At 44.8% G+C, this 20,303-nt stretch overlaps 1 protein-coding gene across 1 annotated transcript in view; it reads left to right on the top strand.

Moving 5' to 3' along the window:
* The window catches only part of LOC143770653 (E3 ubiquitin-protein ligase TRIM32-like), a 72,300-nt gene extending 56,998 nt beyond the window's left edge, over window positions 1–15,302 (top strand). Inside the window, exon 3 of the mRNA XM_077260557.1 lies at window positions 14,390–15,302. Coding sequence (XP_077116672.1) covers window positions 14,390–14,752 — 363 coding nt within the window. The 3' untranslated portion in view covers window positions 14,753–15,302. The remainder of the gene's footprint in view (window positions 1–14,389) is intronic.
* Window positions 15,303–20,303: the final 5,001 nt, after the last annotated feature.

Here is a 20,303-nt window from a genome sequence, read left to right as displayed (position 1 = left end):
TATTTATGAAAAAAAAACCTGAAATTTTCCAAAAAATTACAAAAATTTTGCAATTTTCAAACTTTTAATTTATGTGCTTTTAAATCAGACAGTTATATCACAAAAAATACTTAAGTGACATTTCCCACATGTCTACTGTACATCAGCACAATTTTTTAAACTTTTTTTTTTGTTACGAAGTTAGAACGGTTAAAAGTTGACCAGTGATTTCTCATTTTTCCAACAAAATTTACAAAACCATTTTTAGAGACCACATCACGTTTGAAGTGACTTTGAGGGGTCTATATGACAGAAAATACCCAAAAGTGACAGCATTCCAAAAACTGCACCCCCCAAGGTATTCAAAACTACATTCAAGAAGCTTATTAACCTTTCAGTTGCTTTACAAAAACTGAAGCAATGTGGAAGGAAAAAATGAACATTTAACTTTTTTCAAACAAAAATTTACTTAAGACCCAAACTTTTTTATTTTCACAAGGGTATCAGGATAAAATGGACCACAAAATTTGTTGTGCAATTTCTCCTGAGTACACCGATACCCCACTTGTGGGTGCACGGCAGGGCTCGAAAGGGAAGAAGCACCGTTTGACCTTTTGAACGCATATTTGGCTGGAATCGAGAGTGGACGCTATGTCGCGTGTGGGGAGCGTCTGTGCCTAAACAGTAGCAACCTCCCATTTTGGAAACCACACTCCTCAAGGATTTTATCCAAGTGTAAAGTGAGCAATTTAAACCCAAAGGTAGGCCACAGAATTTGATAACATTAGATTGTGAATACGTCGTTGTTAATGCTGAGCGCAAGTGCTCGCTACTACAGTTTGCATCTTATGCTCGGGTATGCACCGAATATCATGAGTGCTCAAGTGACAGATGGCAAAATGCACACACAGCTGGATGGTAAAGGGGTGAGGAAGACCCTAACAATAGGGAACGAGGAATGGGACACCTCCTGAGCTCCAACCTGAACCTGTCCCTGAACTCCCCTAACGGGTCCTTCTCCCCATCGACATCACATACCTCATCCCTCACTGTCACTTCACAATGCCCTGGCTAGTGCACTGGCCAGCAAGAGTGCTAGCTTCACCACTGCAGATGGTACAAATTGGTACAAACACAGGAAATAGTGACAAGCACGGGACAGACAAGGTAGATAGACAAAACTAAGCTCCAGACTCTGCTGCCATGCTCCACACCACAGAGGATAAGGAAACAGGATCTCAAAACCCACAGAAGAAGCAGATTCAGCATTGACACCACAGGCTGGTCTACATAGAAAACTCCAGTACCAACAGTCAGCTGATGCATCATATGACTGTTTAAAGGATGGTGGGAGTGGTCACCACCCACATCAGCTGACCAGCAACGCAGCAGTTGCCAGCAAGAAAACAGACATTAACCCTTCCCTCACTAAATATAGGGGGACCACCACCCTCCCCTGATCCCTCCTCCTGAGACACAGGGTTCACTTGTGTTGAGTGTAGAATCTTGCCCCTATTCCCCGGTAGCACCATAGTTGCCTCCACCGGAGAAGTAGGGGTAGATTTAAGAAGGGCGGCAGAGACTGTAGTATCCAGGCAACAGTCTTTACAAGACTGGTCCTAATCATTATTTGTCCGGACTGCCAATTCATGACCAGATTATGTCTCTTCAGCCAGGGAAGGCTGATGGGAGTAGGCATACCCTCCAAGACGTAGCATGACAGGGACTTTTCATGAAGAGTCCCTATACGCAGGTTAATATAATCTACGACTTGGGTCACACTTCGCTGGCTGAGAGGAACAGAGTCAATTGCCCAAACGGTAATTGGTCTCACCAGCATTCTACCGATCAGACGGTAGGTCTGTACAAAGCGAGAATCCACCAGATTGACTCCAGCTCCACTATCCACAAGAACCGGTACCGTTTCAGTCTCCCCACCAACCACAACTTCAGTCATAATGGTAAACTGAGACATAAAGGTGGAGGAAATATACACACCCTGTTCGCCTCCCTCTACACGGCCAGTACAAACTTTGAAATAATCAGTCAGACCACAGAAAAAACATGCCCCTCTCCCACAGTGAACCACAGGCAACCTAGTTTGAGAGGAGGCTCCGCCCATCTGCTTGGGTTTGTCTATCTGCACCAGTGTGTCCAAATCCCTAGAAAGAACAGCAGGGGGTAGATTTTGTGTATGTCTGTTCCTGGGGCATCTATTCACCCAGATAGCAAGGGTCATGGCGGCCTCCAATGACCCAGGAGTAGTATACTGCACCAGATTATCCTGAATCCTAGCTGACAGACCCTGACAAAAATGGCTCCTAAGAGCAGGGTCAGTCCACTGAGTGTCAGTGGCCCATCTCCGAAACTCTGAGCAGTACTCTTCAGCCAGCCGGCCCCCCTGCTTGATCTTACGGAGTCAGGACTCAGCCAGGGAGACACCATCTGGATCCCCATACACCAATGCTGCGAAAACTCATCTACCGAGCGCAAAGATGGTGAATCGGTCAGCAGGGAGAATGCCCAGGTTTGGGGATCACCATTGAGAAGGAAGACTATAATCCCCACACGCTGTTCCTCACTCCCAAAATATAACATACCGGCTTCCTTGAAGACCAAAAATGTATCTCTCCCTCCAGAGAACTTGTCAGGGAGAGATATTTTGGGTTCTGGTTGAGCCTGGACATGAGCCGAGACCAAGAACCCTGATACCTGCTGAAACTGCTGCACTACCTGATTCCTCAACTTGGTGACCTCATCCATGAGGGTCTGGATCAGGAGAGCAAAAGCCTCAGCTTGAGCCATGAGTTCCCTGGAAAATAGTATCAGTTGGTAATAATGTCACGACCAACTCAACAGTGGTTGTTCCAGCAGACAGCACAATGCACACACAAAGGGATAGTAAAGGAGAGAGGAAGGCCCTAACAATAGGGAATAATATAGGACACCTCCTGAGCTCCAACCTGAGCCTGTCCCTGAACTCCACTAATGCCCTAAGCGGGTCCTTCCCCCCTCCGCCATCAAGTACCTCATCCCTCACTGTCACCTCACAATGCCCTAGCTAGTACACTGGCCAGAAAGGGTGCTAGCCTCAACACTGCAGATGGTACAAACACAGGGGATGGTGTCCACAGAAGAAGCAGATTCAGCGCCGACGAGAGAGCTGCAACTGCAAGGCTGGTCTACATAGAAAACTCTATTACCAATAGTTAGCTGATGCATCATGTGAATATTTAAAGGATGGTGGGAGTGGTCACCACCCAACCCAACTCAGCTGACCAGCAACGCAGCAGCTGCCAGAAAGGAAACCCTTGCTGGCCTGACAGGAAAAAAAGCTACATTTAAATTATAGCAGAACCAGAGCTGCCACGAATCCAATCCTGAATCGTGACACCATCAGCTCAGAACTAGCAGCAATCGGTGGGACCCAGGTACAACCATCTACTGGTCAGAGAAGTCTAGCAAGAAGTGCTTTTCATTGAATAATTGCAGCCAAAAACTACAATTTCGACATGGAGACAAGGCTAAGTGACTCAAATATGCATGAAAACATAGGAATCGGGGTGCAGGAAAAAGACAGTAGGAATCTGGACTGATGAGAAATAAATGAATAAATGTGAAAATGTGGCTGTAACAGAAAGCAGTTTGTTCTCTAAAAGGCTGGAGAGTGGTACAATAATAAGTGTCTTCAGGCAACAGTGAAGCATGGTGGAGGTTCCTTACAGTTTTGATGCTGCATATCAGCAAATGGGATTTGGAATTTGGTCAAAATTAATAGTGTCCTCAGTGTTGAGAAATACACGTGGATCTATCCGCAATACCATCAAAGAGGTGTCTGATTGACAGTAAATGTATTCTGCAGCAGGATGTCCTTAAAAACATACAGCCAATGTCATTTAGAACAATCTTCACGCTATGACTATGTAAACACACTCACATGGATAACGCACAAACCAGGAAAGACACAACACCTGCTAACAACAGGTCCCTGATCATATAGGAAAGGCATTAAACTGACACTGGCTTGTCCCTGCCTAACCATGGAGGTTGACATCCAAATAAATTTAATGGCACCCCCCCTTAACGTCGACTGACCCTGAATATCCTTAACTGTACCCTATCTATAGCTATTGTGTAACACTAAAACAATTAGAAGTATAAAATGAATTAAACATAAATCTAAAGATGAGGTCCAGGCCCAAGAACGTGTCCACACAGGAAATGTGGAGGAAAATAAGATGAACCAAACAAGAAACACAACAATGGAAACCTCCCAGACCCTTAATGTAAAAAATTAAAGGGTGCCGGGGAGGAACACTCTCAAACAAACCGCAGGAAAAGCAACAGAGATTAACCAGGCAAGATAATCTCTAGCTGAACTGTTGGAACACCAAATATCCATCAATCATGAAGTATAGCCAGCAAAGAAGGCAAGTACAACAAGGTGAGTATAAATAGCCCCTCACAAGATGAACCAAATGAGAAGGTGAGAGACACAGGAATAGAAACAAACCAAATAAAGGAAAGCAAAGACAAGGGAACTATCAGCAGTTGGACAGAGGCCAAATAGGCTGTGGCCCAGGAGAGGGGAAAACCAACCACACAGCAGGAGGTCAATAGATTAAGTCCTGAAACCGAGCTATGACACTTCATTGTAAAGAACAACATGGAGTCTTGAAGTGATGATATTTAAAGGGAACATGTTGTATTTAAAATAGTATGTGATCTCCAGGCATTTTTTAGGTAAAAGTTTTAGTATAACTAGTGTTTTATTCATTGAATCGCTTATGCTTGTTAGAGTCTAGTGGGCGGTCCTATTCAGTTACTGACAGTCTTCTCTACTCTATAGGGCTGTGCATGCATTGAGAGCTGACAATCACTAGTAGGACAGTCACTGGACTCATATCCCAGGGATCTCAATAAATAAAATACTAGTAATACTGAGTCTTTTCCAACTAACCCACACATCATGCTGCTCAGCTTCTCTGTGCCATCCTTGCCACAGATTGGACTGCATGTACAACGTGACAAGTTTCCATTTAAATATATGAAAAAGAAAATAAAAAATAATAATAATGTTTCAGCACGTAATTTTTGCTGGTTTAGGATTATTCTAGGGCTAAGCAGGTGCATGGCTCATAAATGTCTGGCGACTGGGAGCTCAAATATGGAAAGCATGTACATTCTCTTTAAATGAGATGAATAATACATTTATGTATTGAATTGTTGCACACTATTTGGTTAGTTATGATGGGAAGTGGTAATTTTACTAGTCATGCAGACTAAAGCAGTAGACCTATCCTTGTGTGACCAAAGAATCTTTTAGGCGTTGTCAAACTGAAAGATTAAAAAGGTTTGCAGTTTTCTGTTGTTTTTACCAGCCTCTACTTGATAAAGTGAAAACTTGTTACAACCTGTCTTGTATACCATCTGCTTTGTGTAGCCTTTCTACCTTGGCAAACAACTTTGTTTAATTACTTGTAAAGGAATAGGTCATACTTGGGATGGGCAGCAAAATGCCTGCGGGTATTTTGCTCTTTCACAAAACGTCACATAATAAAGAAATGTTCTAAAATTGGAAATACAATCATTAAAAGTTAATATCATAGTCCTTGCTTCACAAAGTAGCAGCTATCGGGAGGGTTTGGAATAGACAGGAACGTTACTATAGCAGGACCTAGTATTTGAGGTGGCCCAAATGCCCATCTGCCATGTATAAAGGCACCAGTATTTTAAATAGCAAATAGTAGGTAAGGTATAAAAGTAGTAAACATAATGCTCATTTTATAAGTAAAAAGACTATATGTTTTGCTTTTAAAGACTGCTCTAAAGGGGAAAACTATTCCTCATACGTAGAATTTGTTGTAAAAAAAAAAGCAAAAACTCTTCTTTACTTACCCTTCCAGGGTCCATCTCAGTGTCCCCACTACTGCCTTAGTCTCTGTTAGACTAGTTTCACATTTGCGGTAGAATCCGCTGCATTTATGCCGCAACCTGAAACGCACGATAAACCGCATGCAAACATGTGCAAACGCAGCATTTTTTAGACACATAAGGTAACGCAGCGTTAAAAAAAACCGCAACGTTTACATGCTTTTTCATGAGTTTTGCATGCGTTTGCGTTTTCTGTGCGCATGGTGGAAAATTTAACAGGAGAAAAATCTCGATAAACAGACACCGCTAATGGGACTACAGTGGGCGTGTATTATGGGATATCTTTATACTTTATATAGACCCTTGTACTGCTGAAATCTTCAGATTTTGCTACTATATCCTGTGTCATGATGGATCTTCGCATGGAGAGCTTTCATTTCAACCTGGATTTAAGTATCCAGCTGTTTCTTACCTATGCGTTTGCTTTGGAGCAACTAAGAAATCTAGAAAGACAGAGGACACGGCGTCGGCGTTTTTGGAGACACCCCATTATTGAACTCCGAGAGAGCCGTGGAGCCTACCACACGCTATATGGCGAGCTTAATGCCAACTCGGACAAATTCCCGGAATATACCAGGATGTGTCAAGGGACTTTTCAGGATTTACTTGGTCGTGTCCAAGGAGCCATCCGGAGACAGGACACACATCTCCGTAGAGCGATTCCTGCAGAGGAACGTCTCCTGGTCACACTAAGGTACGTAATAATTCTAAACAAATGCCTGTCATAATTATAATAGTTCTGCCATGTATTATTTGCATTTTCCTTTATGTGTTTAGCAAAACCCCACCATAAATAGAATTGTTCATAATTTTTTTTTTTCTTTCAGATTCCTGGCTACCGGAGAGAGCTTATCATCGCTCCACTTTCAGTACCAGCTTGGAATTTCCACCTTGTCTGGAATATTTGCAGACACCTGCCGGGCTTTGTGGAATGTTCTCCAAGATGACTTTATCCCCCTACCCACCGCGGACATGTGGATGGAAATTGCCGACAAATTCTGGAGAGTGTGTAATTTCCCCAACTGTTTGGGAGCGGTGGATGGAAAGCACATACGGATTACCAAACCTGCCAGATCGGGATCGGAGTACTTTAACTACAAGAAATATTTTTCTGTAGTGCTCATGGCAATAGCAGATGCGGACTGTCGCTTTATTGCCTGCTTTAAGAACTTGGATATGGGCCGACGTTTGTATGGCAAAAATTTTAATTTTCCCCTGCCATGACCTCTCCCCAACACTCAAGGCCCACCGATGCCATTTGTTATGGTTGGGGATGAGGCCTTTCAGATGTGTGAAAACCTACTGAAGCCATATTCCAGTCGGTACTTGAACCATACTAAAAGGATTTATAACTACAGACTGACCAAGGCCCGAAGAACAGTTGAGTGTACCTTTGGGATTCTTGTCTCAAAATGGCACATTCTTGGGACAGCCATTAATCTAAAAATGGAGACAGTCGATGAGGTTGTCAAAGGCTGTGTGGTTCTCCAGAATTACATAATGGCTAAGGAGTGACCCAACATTGAACTGGATGAACCAGTTGCAAACCCATTGCCAGATTACCAGCATCACACTCTGCGGTCAACTGTTGAAGTTGCCCACATGCGGGACCAATTTGCTGCCTATTTTGTTTCTGACATCGGACGTGTGGCATGGCAAGATAATATTGTGTAAAATGTGCTGCTGCGTTTGGGTCTGTACCAGTTATGTTTTAAATGTTACTAATATTTTTGGTTAATAAACAACGTGTTTTGATACCTGTACCGAGTCTCCTATGTCTGTCCTCTAAAAACCACTTATATTGTTAGTGGTAAGGTAGTTGACGTCATTACATCCTGAATCTCTTCTGCAGTATCTATTGGACGCAGACTGAAGAGACGATGGAGGTATAATACAAAGCAGATCTATACTCACCAGTTCATGTGTGAGAAATAATGACTTCATGATGCACAAAACCAAGCCTCATGAATTAACTATTTCTGACACCTGTCCAGGTGAGTATAGATATGCCTTGCATGTGAGTAAAAGAATGTGAAGAAGAGCACTCACCATCCGTAAAATGTTCAATCTTTATTGTGACATCAAGTCAACAGCAGGGCAAAATAGGGAGAACTGTGGTTCCAACAGATGACGGCCGTTTCACGCTACCGCGCTTCCACGGGTCTTGACCCATGAAAATTGAAAATTTTACAGATGGTGAGTGCTCTTCTTCACATTCTTTTACTCACATGCTTGGACTAAACTTTTTTCCTGAATGAGCGCCTGGATTCTGTTATGGCATTCACAACAGAACACCAGCTGTGATGAAGTGTGTGCTAGTGATTAAGTAAGCTGATGGTGCGGACTATTTTCTTCTCTTTTATAGATATGCCTTGTATGACCTCCATTGTCTCTTCAGTTTGTGTGAAATAGATTACGTAGACTGAAGAGACAATGGAGGTTATTACAAGGCAGTTCTCTACTCACCAGGTCAGGTGTCATAATGAGTTCAAGACGCAGAAATTTGTGCATCATGAACTCACTATTTATGACACATGACCTGATGATTATAGATCTGCTTTATATTACCGCCATTGTCTCTTCAGTCTGCGTCATATAGATTAAGCAGACTGAAGAGATTATGGAGAAAATACAAGTAAATATTAGTTTTTCACAACTCATAGCTCCATACCAAACACACATAGCTGCAGTGTCCTACTTAATAACTCCTGGAGCTATGAGGTGGCAAAAAACAAAGTGCATGGCACAGTGTGTTTATTTGGCGCACGGTGTACACAAATAACCAAACAGTATTGGGGGCAAAAAACATTTACATTTATTAAAAAAAAAATTAACTGCGCCGGCTTGGGGTAGAGTGATGGAACTGGGGTGTGTGTGTGAGGCCTGGCTGGATGAAGATGACGCAAGGGTTGCAGGAGAAGAGGCCATTAAACTAGTGGGGTCAGGGAGTTCAAGGATGGTGCTAGAGGCATGGGAAGGCAGAGACACACTGGGAGGGCGAGACAAACCTGACATCACAGACACATTGGGAGGTGAGGGGGGAGGGATAGTGATAGTCCGCATCTTTTTCTTTTTCCCTTTTTGGGATAAGCGCTGCGGTCTGGGGAGCCTCGGTGGGCTCATTTCTTGGTGGCCGACCTGTCATGGTCCGTGTGCTGCTGCTGCATGGTGGTGGTGGTGGTGAAGGCCATGCCAGGGTCCGGGTGCTGCTGCTGCATCCTGGTGGTAGTGAAAGCCATGGCAAGGTCCGGCTGCTGCTGCTGCGGCTGCAGCTGGGACCTGGTGATGGTGGCTGACCTGTCCTGATCTGGGTGCTGCTGCTGCATGGTGGTGGCAGTGGAGGATGTCCAAGCAGGAGCAGCAGTTGGCATGCTGGTGGCAGTGGGATGTCCAACAGCATTCGGCATGGTGGTGGCGCTGTAGTGGTGTCCGGCAGTGCTTGGAATGGTGGTGGCCGTGGAGTGGTATGCAGCAGAGCTCAGCATTGAGGTCAAGCGTGACAGTGTTGGCACAGGTGGAAATGCCACCACTGGCTGCTGAAAATACCGAGTCTACTGTATAGCCTGCACTTAAGCAGCATTGCAGGCCTGCATGACACTAAGCTGGAGATCAGGAGTAAGGTGTTCCGACATTCCCTTTTCTATTTGATTAAAAAAATGATGTGCTGGCCTCTGGAGGTCGGCTTTCACTTGGTCAAGGCTTCTGGTGACATCCTGGATAAGTGTATTTATATGGTTTAGGCCACTATCCAGTCTGTCTCCCATCGAGTCCATCATGAAAGATCGACCTCAAGTGCAAAAACTCGAGCATGAGTGACCTGTCTGATGCCCTCTGCCGCTTCCAGGAAGAGCCCCCCAAAAAAGAGGCAGAGGACTGGGACAGGGGAACACCTGATGGACCAGCTTCCTGGTCTCCAGTCTGTGTTGCAGGCCCACTTGCTGCTGCGCTGCTGGATGGCTGGGACGAGTCCGTGGCTGTTTGATGAAGGACCGCTCCAGAACCAGGGTCAAGAGTGCTGCTCCAGGTGCTGTGAACAAAAAAAAAACATTAGTACAAAACATTTATAATAGTAAAAGCGCCAACTCCTGTGGAATTGAAAAATACAGATTAGGCAATACAACACAATCCATTGCAAGACAAAAATACTTACGTTCTCTGAGCAAGGACTGGTCTCAAAAATGCCTGCATGCGGAGATGCTTATGGAGCGCCCCCACTGCCGCATGGCCGAGGGGCACCCGGTACCGGGCCTCTGTGTCTCAGGTCTGGGGTTGTCACGGTGGCTAGGCCCGGTCCGTGACCCTGCTGAAGGGCGTCCAGTGAAAGTTGAGAATGTGAGGATGTTGTGGTGTGGTGTAGGTCGCGGTGAATAACGAGGACACCAGGTTGCAGTCTCTTTATCTCTTTACTGAAGGCTTCAGGATCCTCAGTCCGGAATACGGTTAACCGGGCTACCTGAGTCCGGCCGGTCCGATGGCACCTCCAGAGTTCCCTTCGCAGGTGGAAATCTGTGCCTAACTTCTAGCGCTTGTGTGTTGCAGTCCTTCCCTGCTGTGCTTACGGAATAGTCCTCACAACTGTTGTGTCTGTTTCTGAAGTTCCCTCACAACTCGATTATGATGTTCTTCTTCGTCCCCCCAGATGATATGGCTAGGACGCACCCGTATGACGGGTAGGCCTGGAGTTCTTCCGGGACCCTAGAGTCGCCCCTCTCCCACTGTTGCCCCCTATGTCTGCTTAGGTGATTTAGAAAAAGAAAAAAACACAAGGCGCCCCCAATGTGTCACACTGTATATGAATAAATACAGACTTTGTAGGGAATGTGCTCACCTATTGAAGTTGTGAAAATAGGTCACAACTCCCATACAGGTGTAACCGTAGCAGCAGGTCTCCACAAAAAATCCAAAAGGATGTTGAGGGTAGTAGTCTTAGGCAAAATGAAGACTGCGCTCACGGGATATATTTTAGATGGTTTATTTGAGCCTACGCGTTTCAAGAGCGTTCAGGGCATGCCCTGAGGAAGAGAGCAAGAACGCTCTTAAAACGCGTAGGCTCAAATAAACCATCTAAAATATATCCCGTGAGCGCGGTCTTCATTTTGCCTAAGACTACTAGGTGATTTAGGTGAGACAGCCCGCCTAGAACTGACTGTCCTGCCGTAGGTTTGAAGTAAGGCCTGGAGCTCAATACTTCCTCGGCGTTTCCGGCCACCGGCTACGCGCCTCAGTAGGATGTTGCCTCGTCTTACAGCATGACTCCTACTGGTGTTTCTCCTTGTTGCGTTGATCTCGTTTCTCACTCAGCACAATAAACCTCGCTTCTTGTCCTTTCTTAGGGGAACCGCCGCAATGAAGTGCAGGCGCGGTCCCGTAACGTTCTTTCTGTTCGCTAGGCCTCTGTCAGGATCCCACCCCTGACAGGGACCCCCCTGAATCTTCCCCTGCAACTCCCTCTGCCACAGGATATTGCCTGGTTCCAACCCAGTCAGCTTCTCTCTAACTTCCTATCTAACCCCCAGTTTTACCAGATTGTGAGGAGTGGCCTAATCCATAGCACCCTTAGCTCCTCCTGGAGGCCAGACCGTGAAGTGTATTGGTGTCTGTGATACCTGGTCAGGTGAACTCCTTCAGTGCCATCAGACGTACCATAGCCCCCCTTAGCGGCGGAGCATCAGTACTGCAACGACCAGGACTCTGGGGCGCTGCACTTATATTTTCTGATCCTTGCTCCCGAACCACTGGGAACCCGGCTTTCTTGACGGAGGTCCTTGTTGAAGCGATCCTTCATCGAACGCCAATGTGTTCTGACTTTGAGCACTGTTTTAAAAAAAAATGGTTAGACAATGCACTTTTGGCCAGGATCACACAACTGTGTGTGATCAGAGAAACTCTCAGGAGTTTCTCACATCATACACAGTTATGTGATCCTGGCCAAGGTCACTGCTGCGTCACACCGCATTGCAATAGTTACGAAATGCCTTGCGGACCCGAGCCGGGGTGTTGTCCCAGCCATCCCACATCACTTGGGCCACCTCATTTCATAGTCGCCGGATCGTCACGTTGTCCGAGTGCTGCGAACCCGGGTGTCGCACAACGGGACTCGCTCATGGACCAGGGAGATGAGGATGTCATTGTCAATGAGGTCCTCATCCCGTTCTCGAACCTAGAAAATATATAAATACATTAATGTTGGACATAACATAACATAAGGAAAAGAAAGAAAACGACAGAGACAGAAAACAGGCAAGAATATTCAAAGTCAAGAAAAAAAAAGGAGTCAAGAAGAAAAAGGTAAAGAAAGAGCAAAGTAAAGAAATGAACAGTCAAGAATAGTAAAGTCAGGATACAATAAACAGAGTCCAATCAGTCAGGTATACTTACACGCCGCCTTGCCGCACGACCGTTTCCATGCTGCATCTGCTCGGCCTCTGCCGCAGTTGAAGAACTGTTCTGAAAAAGAGAAAAAAACAAAATTTGTCACGTGTAGATGTGACCTTTGTTAAGTTTGGACGTTTCTTTGCACCTATTCTTTTGTGGTTTTTTGCTTTAGCAACTTATTGGTGTGTCCTGTGATATCCTGTATACAGGCGCTAGTTACCTCTTACATATACTGTACTGTGACATCATGAGTAGAGGGTTTACTAGATCTTGCTTGTTTTGTTTTCCTTGTCTTCACGTGTAGATGTGACAGAGAATACTTACCAATCTGAAGAAATGAGTACTCACTTCACTGTCATTTCCACCTTGTTCAGGCCCAAGATGCTCCTCAGAAGAAGATGATGACATTCTGATGCATGCAGCAAGAAAAAGAAGACAGAAATTATTAGGACATATAGAGAGAAAAAAGAAAATACAGACATTGGCTTTGATACTCACATTGTCCAAAGTGTAAATTCCTCCCAGGTTCTGTCCAGTCTCAGAGCTTCATCCAGTCTGCAGAGTTGTGGACTGCAAATGCCCACTCCCTCCTTTTATCAGTTTGTATGTGGGGGGGGTGGCTAATCAATGTCTAGACAGGTTTGCCTGTGGTAAAACACATGCGTTCACAAACGCAAACAAACGCATGTGCTTGCGAACGCATGTGTTCTCATAGACTGAAATGCGTTTTTTCGACGCATTCCTTCCGCTAACAACCACATACGTTTCTAGGCGGCAAATTCACGGCTCTGAAATTACAACATGTAGCGTTTACCGCGCCAAGCCGCAGACAAGGAAACGAAGCATGCGTCAAACGCGGCAAAACGCATCCAATCGCAGGCACATGCATCCCTAATGTTAAAGATAGGAATACACGACGCATGTGGAAAAATGCGGCATACACGCTGCGGACACAACCGCAAATGTGAAACCATCTTACTTGTAGTAATGTCAAATTGAAGTTGCTACAGCCAGTCAGTGAGCTCAGCAGCTCTGTGTGGTTTGTGACGTGTACATGAGCAGGCCACTGAGCTCATGGATTCACTGCAGCAATATCATTGTGACATCACTGCTGCTGCAATATAACAAGGACCAAGGCCACCAAGAAGCGTAAAGGCCCCCGTCACACATAGCGAGATCGCTAGCGAGATCGCTGCTGAGTCACAAGTTTTGTGACGCAACAGCAACCTCAGTAGCGATCTCGCTATGTGTGACACGTACCAGCGATCAGGCCCCTGCTGTGAGATCGCTGGTCGTGTCGGAATGGCCTTGTTTTTTGGTCGTTGAGGTCCCGCTGACATCGCTGAATCGGTGTGTGTGACACCGATCCAGCGATGTCTTCACTGGTAACCAGGGTAAACATCGGGTTACTAAGCGCAGGGCTGCGCTTAGTAACCCGATGTTTACCCTGGTTACCAGCGTAAATGTAAAAAAAAACAAACAGTACATACTCACCATCTGATGTCCGTCAGGTCCCTTGCCGTCTGCTTCCTGCTCTGACTGACTGCCGCCGTACAGTGAGAGCACAGCACAGCAGTGACGTCACCGCTCTGCTCTGTTTGTTTTTTTTGGTAACCAGGGTAAACATCGGGTTACTAAGCGCGGCCATGTTTACCCTGGTTACCCGGGTGCTGCAGGGGGACATCGGCATCGTTGAAGACAGTTTCAACGATGCCGAAGTCGTTCCTCTGATCGTTGGTCGCTGGAGAGAGCTGTCTGTGTGACAGCTCCCCAGCGACCACACAGCGACTTACCAACGATCACGGCCAGGTCGTATCGCTGGTCGTGATCGTTGGTAAATCGCTATGTGAGACGGGGCCTTAAGTAATGCACAGTTTGTTTTTACAACAAACTGTACAAATGAGGCACTCCCCCCATGCAGTGTCTGTCTACAGGCCTCGGCAACAGTGTCCCCAAAACTCCAAGATAAACACCTCCTTCTCCAAAGAAGAGGTGGCAAGCCACAGCCATTCTATGCCCAGGAACAGTAAATCCAAGCCATGTGAATTTCCTTAATAGTTATCCATATAGTAACATGCTGTCATATTTTTTTCTCCCATAGGATGAAGACTTGCTGGTGACAGAAGGCCAATTATTTGGACAACATGCAGGTTGTTGTCTCAAAATTATAGACAATGAACGTACAATTAAAAAGACAATTGGACCCACTTATGGCAGCCATTTCAATTTTTTAAACCCATCTGGAGTTTGTGTGGATGCAAATGGCAATTTTCTTGTAGCAGATAAAGGCAAGAACAATGTCACCATGTTTAATCCGGACTCATCTTTGGTTGCACTGGTTGTGACACAGGACCTTGAGGGTCCCTGTGGTATCACAGTAGCAAAGAACGGTCTTCTGGTTGTTACTGATTGTTACCATCACAGTGTGAAAATGTACAAATATAAACAGGGGATAGCGTTATAAAATCATGTATATTATGAGATTGTAATGTTTGAATAATAAATGGGTGAAAATAAAAAAAAAGAGAAATATAATTCCCAAGAACAAAAAAAAGAAACAGTTCATCTACTGCAGTAGTGGTGCAGTATTACTGTGTGCGCGCTAATTATTCTCATGCAGGTTCAGTGTCATGACTCAAAGCAGTGACCTCTGGCTGTGGGTCGGTTTCCCTCTCTGTTGGACCACAGTCTGTGTTGTCTCTATCCAACTGCTGATAATGATCTTGTGTTTGCTTTGTTTTGTTGCTTCTATGCAGGTGTTTTCTCTTCCTTATTTTGGTTTGTCCTATCACATCTTTGGAGGGGCTAATTATACGTTTCTGGCACATGCAATCTTTGCTGGCTGTATTCCAAGTTAGATGAATGTTTGGAGTCCCAGCTCCTCAGTGAAGGATTATCTTGCTGTGTTATTCTCTACAAACCATTTAATTATTTTTATTATTAACCTCACAATTGACAAAGACTGGCGCGCATCCCCGGTCGGACTCAACCAGTACTCTGACCGCTGTGGCCTGGCAGAGGCGACACAAGGGCGCCATTGCACAATTTTAGGGTGCGAACAGCCAGCCCCAATGCACAGCCAGGGTCAGTAAAGACAAAATTTGAAAAATTCGCAATTTTCATACTTTGAATTTTTATGCCCTTAAATCAGATAGTAGTTACACCACTCAAAATGGATAACAAATAAAATTTACCACATGTGTACTTTACATCAGCATCATTTTTTTTTTAAACATATTTTTTGTTAGGAATTTAGAGGGGTTAAGCGTTTATCAGCAATTTTTCATTTTCACAAAGATATCAGGAGGAAATTTCTCCTCAATACACCAATATCCCATATGTGGAAGAAAACTACTGTTTGTGCTCACAGCAGGGCTCAAAAGGGAAGGTGCACCATTTTGACTTTTGGAGTGTAAAACTGGCAGGAGCAGATAGTGGACGCCATGTTGCCTTTGCAGTGCCCCTAGTGTGCCTAAATAGAGGAGTCCACCCACAAGGGATCCCATTTTGGCACTACACTCCTCAAGGATTTTATTTAGAGTTGTGCTGAGCACCTTGAACCCACAGTTGCATTGCAGAATTGTATAATGTTGAGCTAAAAAAATGAAAACATCCAGTTTTCCCACAAAAATGTAGCTTTAGCCCCACATTTTTAATTTTCACAAATGGTAATGAACTGTACAATTTGTTGTTCAATTTCTTCTGAGTACACTGGTACTCCATATATGGTTGAAAACTACTGTTTGGGTACACAGCAGGCTTCAGGCATACTATTTCAATTTTGGAGCACCATTTTGCAATAGATTGCAGACGCCATGTCACATTTGAAGAGCTCCTGACATGCCAAAACAGCAGAAACACCCTCAAATAACCCCATTTTCAAAACTACACCTCTTGACAAATTCATCTAGGGGTGTAGGGAGCATCTTTAACCCTCACACAATTTACAGAATTGTATATTATTGGCTGAGTAAATGGAAAATTACCATTGTTTCCACTAAAATGCTGCTTTGGCTCAGAGTTTTAAATTTTCGAAAGAGGTAATAGGAGAAAAAAATGGTCCAATTTGTTACGCAATTTCTCATGAGTACACTAGTACCCTATGTGTGGTCAAAAACTACTTTTGAGGCCCAGTGCAAAGCTCAGAAGGGAGGAAGCACCATACTGGAGTGCAGATTTTTCTGGAATGGTCTGAGGGTGCCATGTCACATTTAAAGAGCCCCTGACATTGCAGAAAAGCAGATCCTCCATAATTGACCCCACTTTACAAGCTACACCCCTCAATGAATTCATCTAGGGGTGCAGACAGTGATCATGTTGACACCACATGTGCCTCACAGAATTTTATACTATTGGACGGTGAAGAAAGAATAATTAAATTTTTACCACAAAAATGTTGTTTTAGCCCCAATTTTTAATTTTTATAAAGGTCAATAGGAAAATATGGACCACATAGTTTGTTTTGCAATTTCTCCTGAGTACGTTAATACCCTACTTGTACTTGGGAAATACTTTTAAGTCATAGTGGAAAATTTAGAAGGGCAGGAGCACAATAGTATAGTGCAGATTTTGATGGATTGGGTTTCGGGTGCCATGTCACATTGGCAGAGTCCCTGACATGCCAGAACAGCAGAACCTTCCATAAGTGACCATATTTTACAATCCACATCTCTCATTTAATTAATCTAAGGTTGCAGTGATCATATTGACACGACCGGTGTCTCATAGAATTTTATACCATTGGACAGTGAAGAAAAAAATTATATTTTTACCACAAAAATGTTGTATTAGCCCCAGATGTCACGCCTTCAGCATTTTCATTGTTGAGTTTGCTTGCAGTACACAGGCCCCATCTAGTGACTGAATATATTTATCGGCACTAGCTTTTAGCCCCCTGCTTTTTCCACATCATGCTCTGTAGTGGTGCATTTTGGGAAGAACATGCTCATTACCTCACAGACTAATGTTCAGAGGACGTTAACCATTTTATTCCCCTTTGTGATAGCATCACTGGTAAGGATTATGTGGTGCTTGTTTGCAGTCACCAGATACCTAAGACTCCCACCCCTGCATTAGGGTACTGTCACACAGTGCAATTTTGATCGCTACGACGGTACGATTCGTGACGTTCTAGCGATATCGTTACGATATCGCAGTGTCTGACACGCAGCAGCGATCAGGGATCCTGCTGAGAATCGTACGTCGTAGCAGATCGTTTGGAACTTTCTTTCGTCGCTTGATCACCCGCTGACATCGCTGGATCGTTGTGTGTGACAGCGATCCAGCGATGCGTTCGCTTGTAACCAGGGTAAACATCGGGTAACTAAGCGCAGGGCCGCGCTTAGTAACCCGATGTTTACCCTGGTTACCAGCGTAAACGTAAAAAAAACAAACAGTACATACTTACATTCCGGTGTCTGTCCTCCGGCGTCTCAGCTTCTCTGCACTGTGAGCGCCTGCCGGCCGGAAAGCGAGCACAGCGGTGACGTCTGACGTCACCGCTCTGCTTTCCGGCCGCTGTGCTTACACAGTGGAGAGAAGCTGAGACGCCGGGGGACAGACACCGGAATGTGAGTATGTACTGTTTGTTTTTTTTACGTTTACGCTGGTAACCAGGGTAAACATCGGGTTACTAAGCGCGGCCCTGCGCTTAGTTACCCGATGTTTACCCTGGTTACCCGGGGACTTCGGCATCGCTCCAGCGCCGTGATTGCAACGTGTGACCGCAGTCTACGACGCTGGAGCGATAATCATACGATCGCTGCGACGTCACAGATCGTGCCGTCGTAGCGATCAAAATTGCACTGTGTGACAGTACCCTTAGTCAGTTGCATTTATAAGACTAGATAGCAGGCTGGTTTAACAAATGTTGTTTATAAACTGTTCAGCCATTCGCCTCATGTATTTCTGTGTTAAATGTATACATGTACTGATACCTTGTTATTTCATTTCTCCTAGCATCACCGAATGCATTCATTAATGTTCAATAAACTGCACAGACTTCAAGATGCAGTCTTCTTATTGGACTATGGTAGATCGGTTTAGCTGCCTGTTAGACAACACACACACATCAGGGTAACAGATATTACATTTTCATACAGGGAAATGGGTATAAATGGCACCAAAAGTTGTCCCACGACTTTTGCTGAACTTAGCAATACCCCATAAGTGGCTTTACCAACTTGCTACATGGCAAGTCTTGGGAGGGACGGAGCGCAATTATTGTTGGAGAACAAAATTTTGCACAATAGTTTGCGGAGTCCATAAACAAAGTCCCTAAATGCCAGAAATTACACACCTTTTCGAATGTATCTACAGGTGTAGTGACAATTCTGAAACCATGGGTGTTTTCCAGAAATAAGGAGCAATGGATATTGCTGAGAGAAAATTACAAATCTGCTATTGCATTGTAGTGCACAGGCATTGTGCCCAGCTGGTGCTTCTGGAGACTTGCATCTAATAAATTAAGCGGGCTCTCACTGCTACAGGAGTCTCAAACATGTAGATGCTAAGGCTGGGTTCACATTACGTTTACAGCAGCCCGTTCAACACATACGGTAACGGGCTGCTGTAAACGTAAGTGCCGGTATGGCAGCACGCTAGCGCAGATAGAGCATCTGCTAGCTCTATCTGCGCTAGCAGTAACGGACCCAGAAACGCTGCAGCCCGTGTCTCAGGGTCCGTCACTCAATGACGGCACATCCCTAGCGCACGCCCATTGTGGGCGTGCGCTAGTGATGCGTCCGACATAGGAATTAATGGCGGACGTTAAGGACTACATTACACCGCGTTATGCCGCGGTGTAACGTAGTCCGTCTAACGGACGGGTTCAACGCAATGTGAACCCAGCCTAAGTGTAATATTTCTGCCAAGAAAGAAATGTAAGGGCTTGTTTTTTGCAGGATGAGTTGACGTTTTTATTGGTACCATTTTCTGGCATTCCAATTTTTGGGAGGCATGATGAACAAAAAACAGCAATTCGGGAATTGTATATATCTTTTTAATGCCGTTCTCCATGTGGTAAAATTGACAAGGCAACTTTATTCTTCGGGTCAGTACTATTACTGTGATGCCACATTTTTTTTAATGTCTTCCTGCTTTTACACAATAAATTCTATTTTTTACAAAAAATAATTATTTTTGCATCTCTTTATTCTGAGAGCTATAGCTTTTTATTTAGTCACTAATAGAGCTATATGGCGGCTTGTTTTTTGCAGAACAAGATGATGTTTTCAGCTGACATTTTTTAATTTACATTTTAACTTGTGATCGCTTTTTCTCCATCTTGCCCAGGGAAGAATGGAGACACGGGGGGCAGGATGGAGACACGGGGGCGCAGGATGAAGACACGAGGGGGCAGGATGGAGACACGGGGGGCAGGATGGAGACAAGGGGGCAGGATAGAAACACAAGGAGCAAGATGAAGACAGATGTGGCAGGAATATGGGGCAGGATGGAGACACATGGTGCAGGATCATGGGGCAGGATGGATACGATGGAGAAAGATGGGGCAGGATCATGGGGCAGATGGGGCAAGATCATGGGACAGATGGGGAAGGATGGGACATCACATGGGGGCAGAATGGATACTCAAGAGGGCAGGATTGGAGAACATATGGCTGGAGCCAGGAATGAGACACATGGGGGCCAGGATGGGGGATATTATTATCATAGGGGCTAATTAAGGGGTATTATTAATGCAGTCATGTATTTATTTTATTTTTTTGAGGATACTGTTTTAAATGGGGGGCGGTCCTGTTACTGTACAGAGCGCCACTGTGTCTCCTTTTTTTATCTGATGTAGTGTAGAAGTTGGGAACAAATAAGTAATGTGCTCTGCAAGCGGTGCTCTAGATAGCTGTGTTATTTCCTGCAGAGACGAGCCCTGGATGGAAGAAGTGATAGCAGTCTGTGCTGGATGAAGATGAAAAGTGAAGATAAAGGACTTCACCTAGAGACGTCACTGGTAAGTCAGAGTGTTACCTGTACACTGTTACTATACATTGTATACTACA

Source organism: Ranitomeya variabilis, chromosome 1 (genome assembly GCF_051348905.1).
Source record: "Ranitomeya variabilis isolate aRanVar5 chromosome 1, aRanVar5.hap1, whole genome shotgun sequence".
Classification (NCBI taxonomy): Eukaryota; Metazoa; Chordata; class Amphibia; order Anura; family Dendrobatidae; genus Ranitomeya; species Ranitomeya variabilis.
The sequence above is the reverse complement of the archived record's forward strand: the minus strand, read 5'-3'. Positions and strand labels throughout refer to the sequence as shown.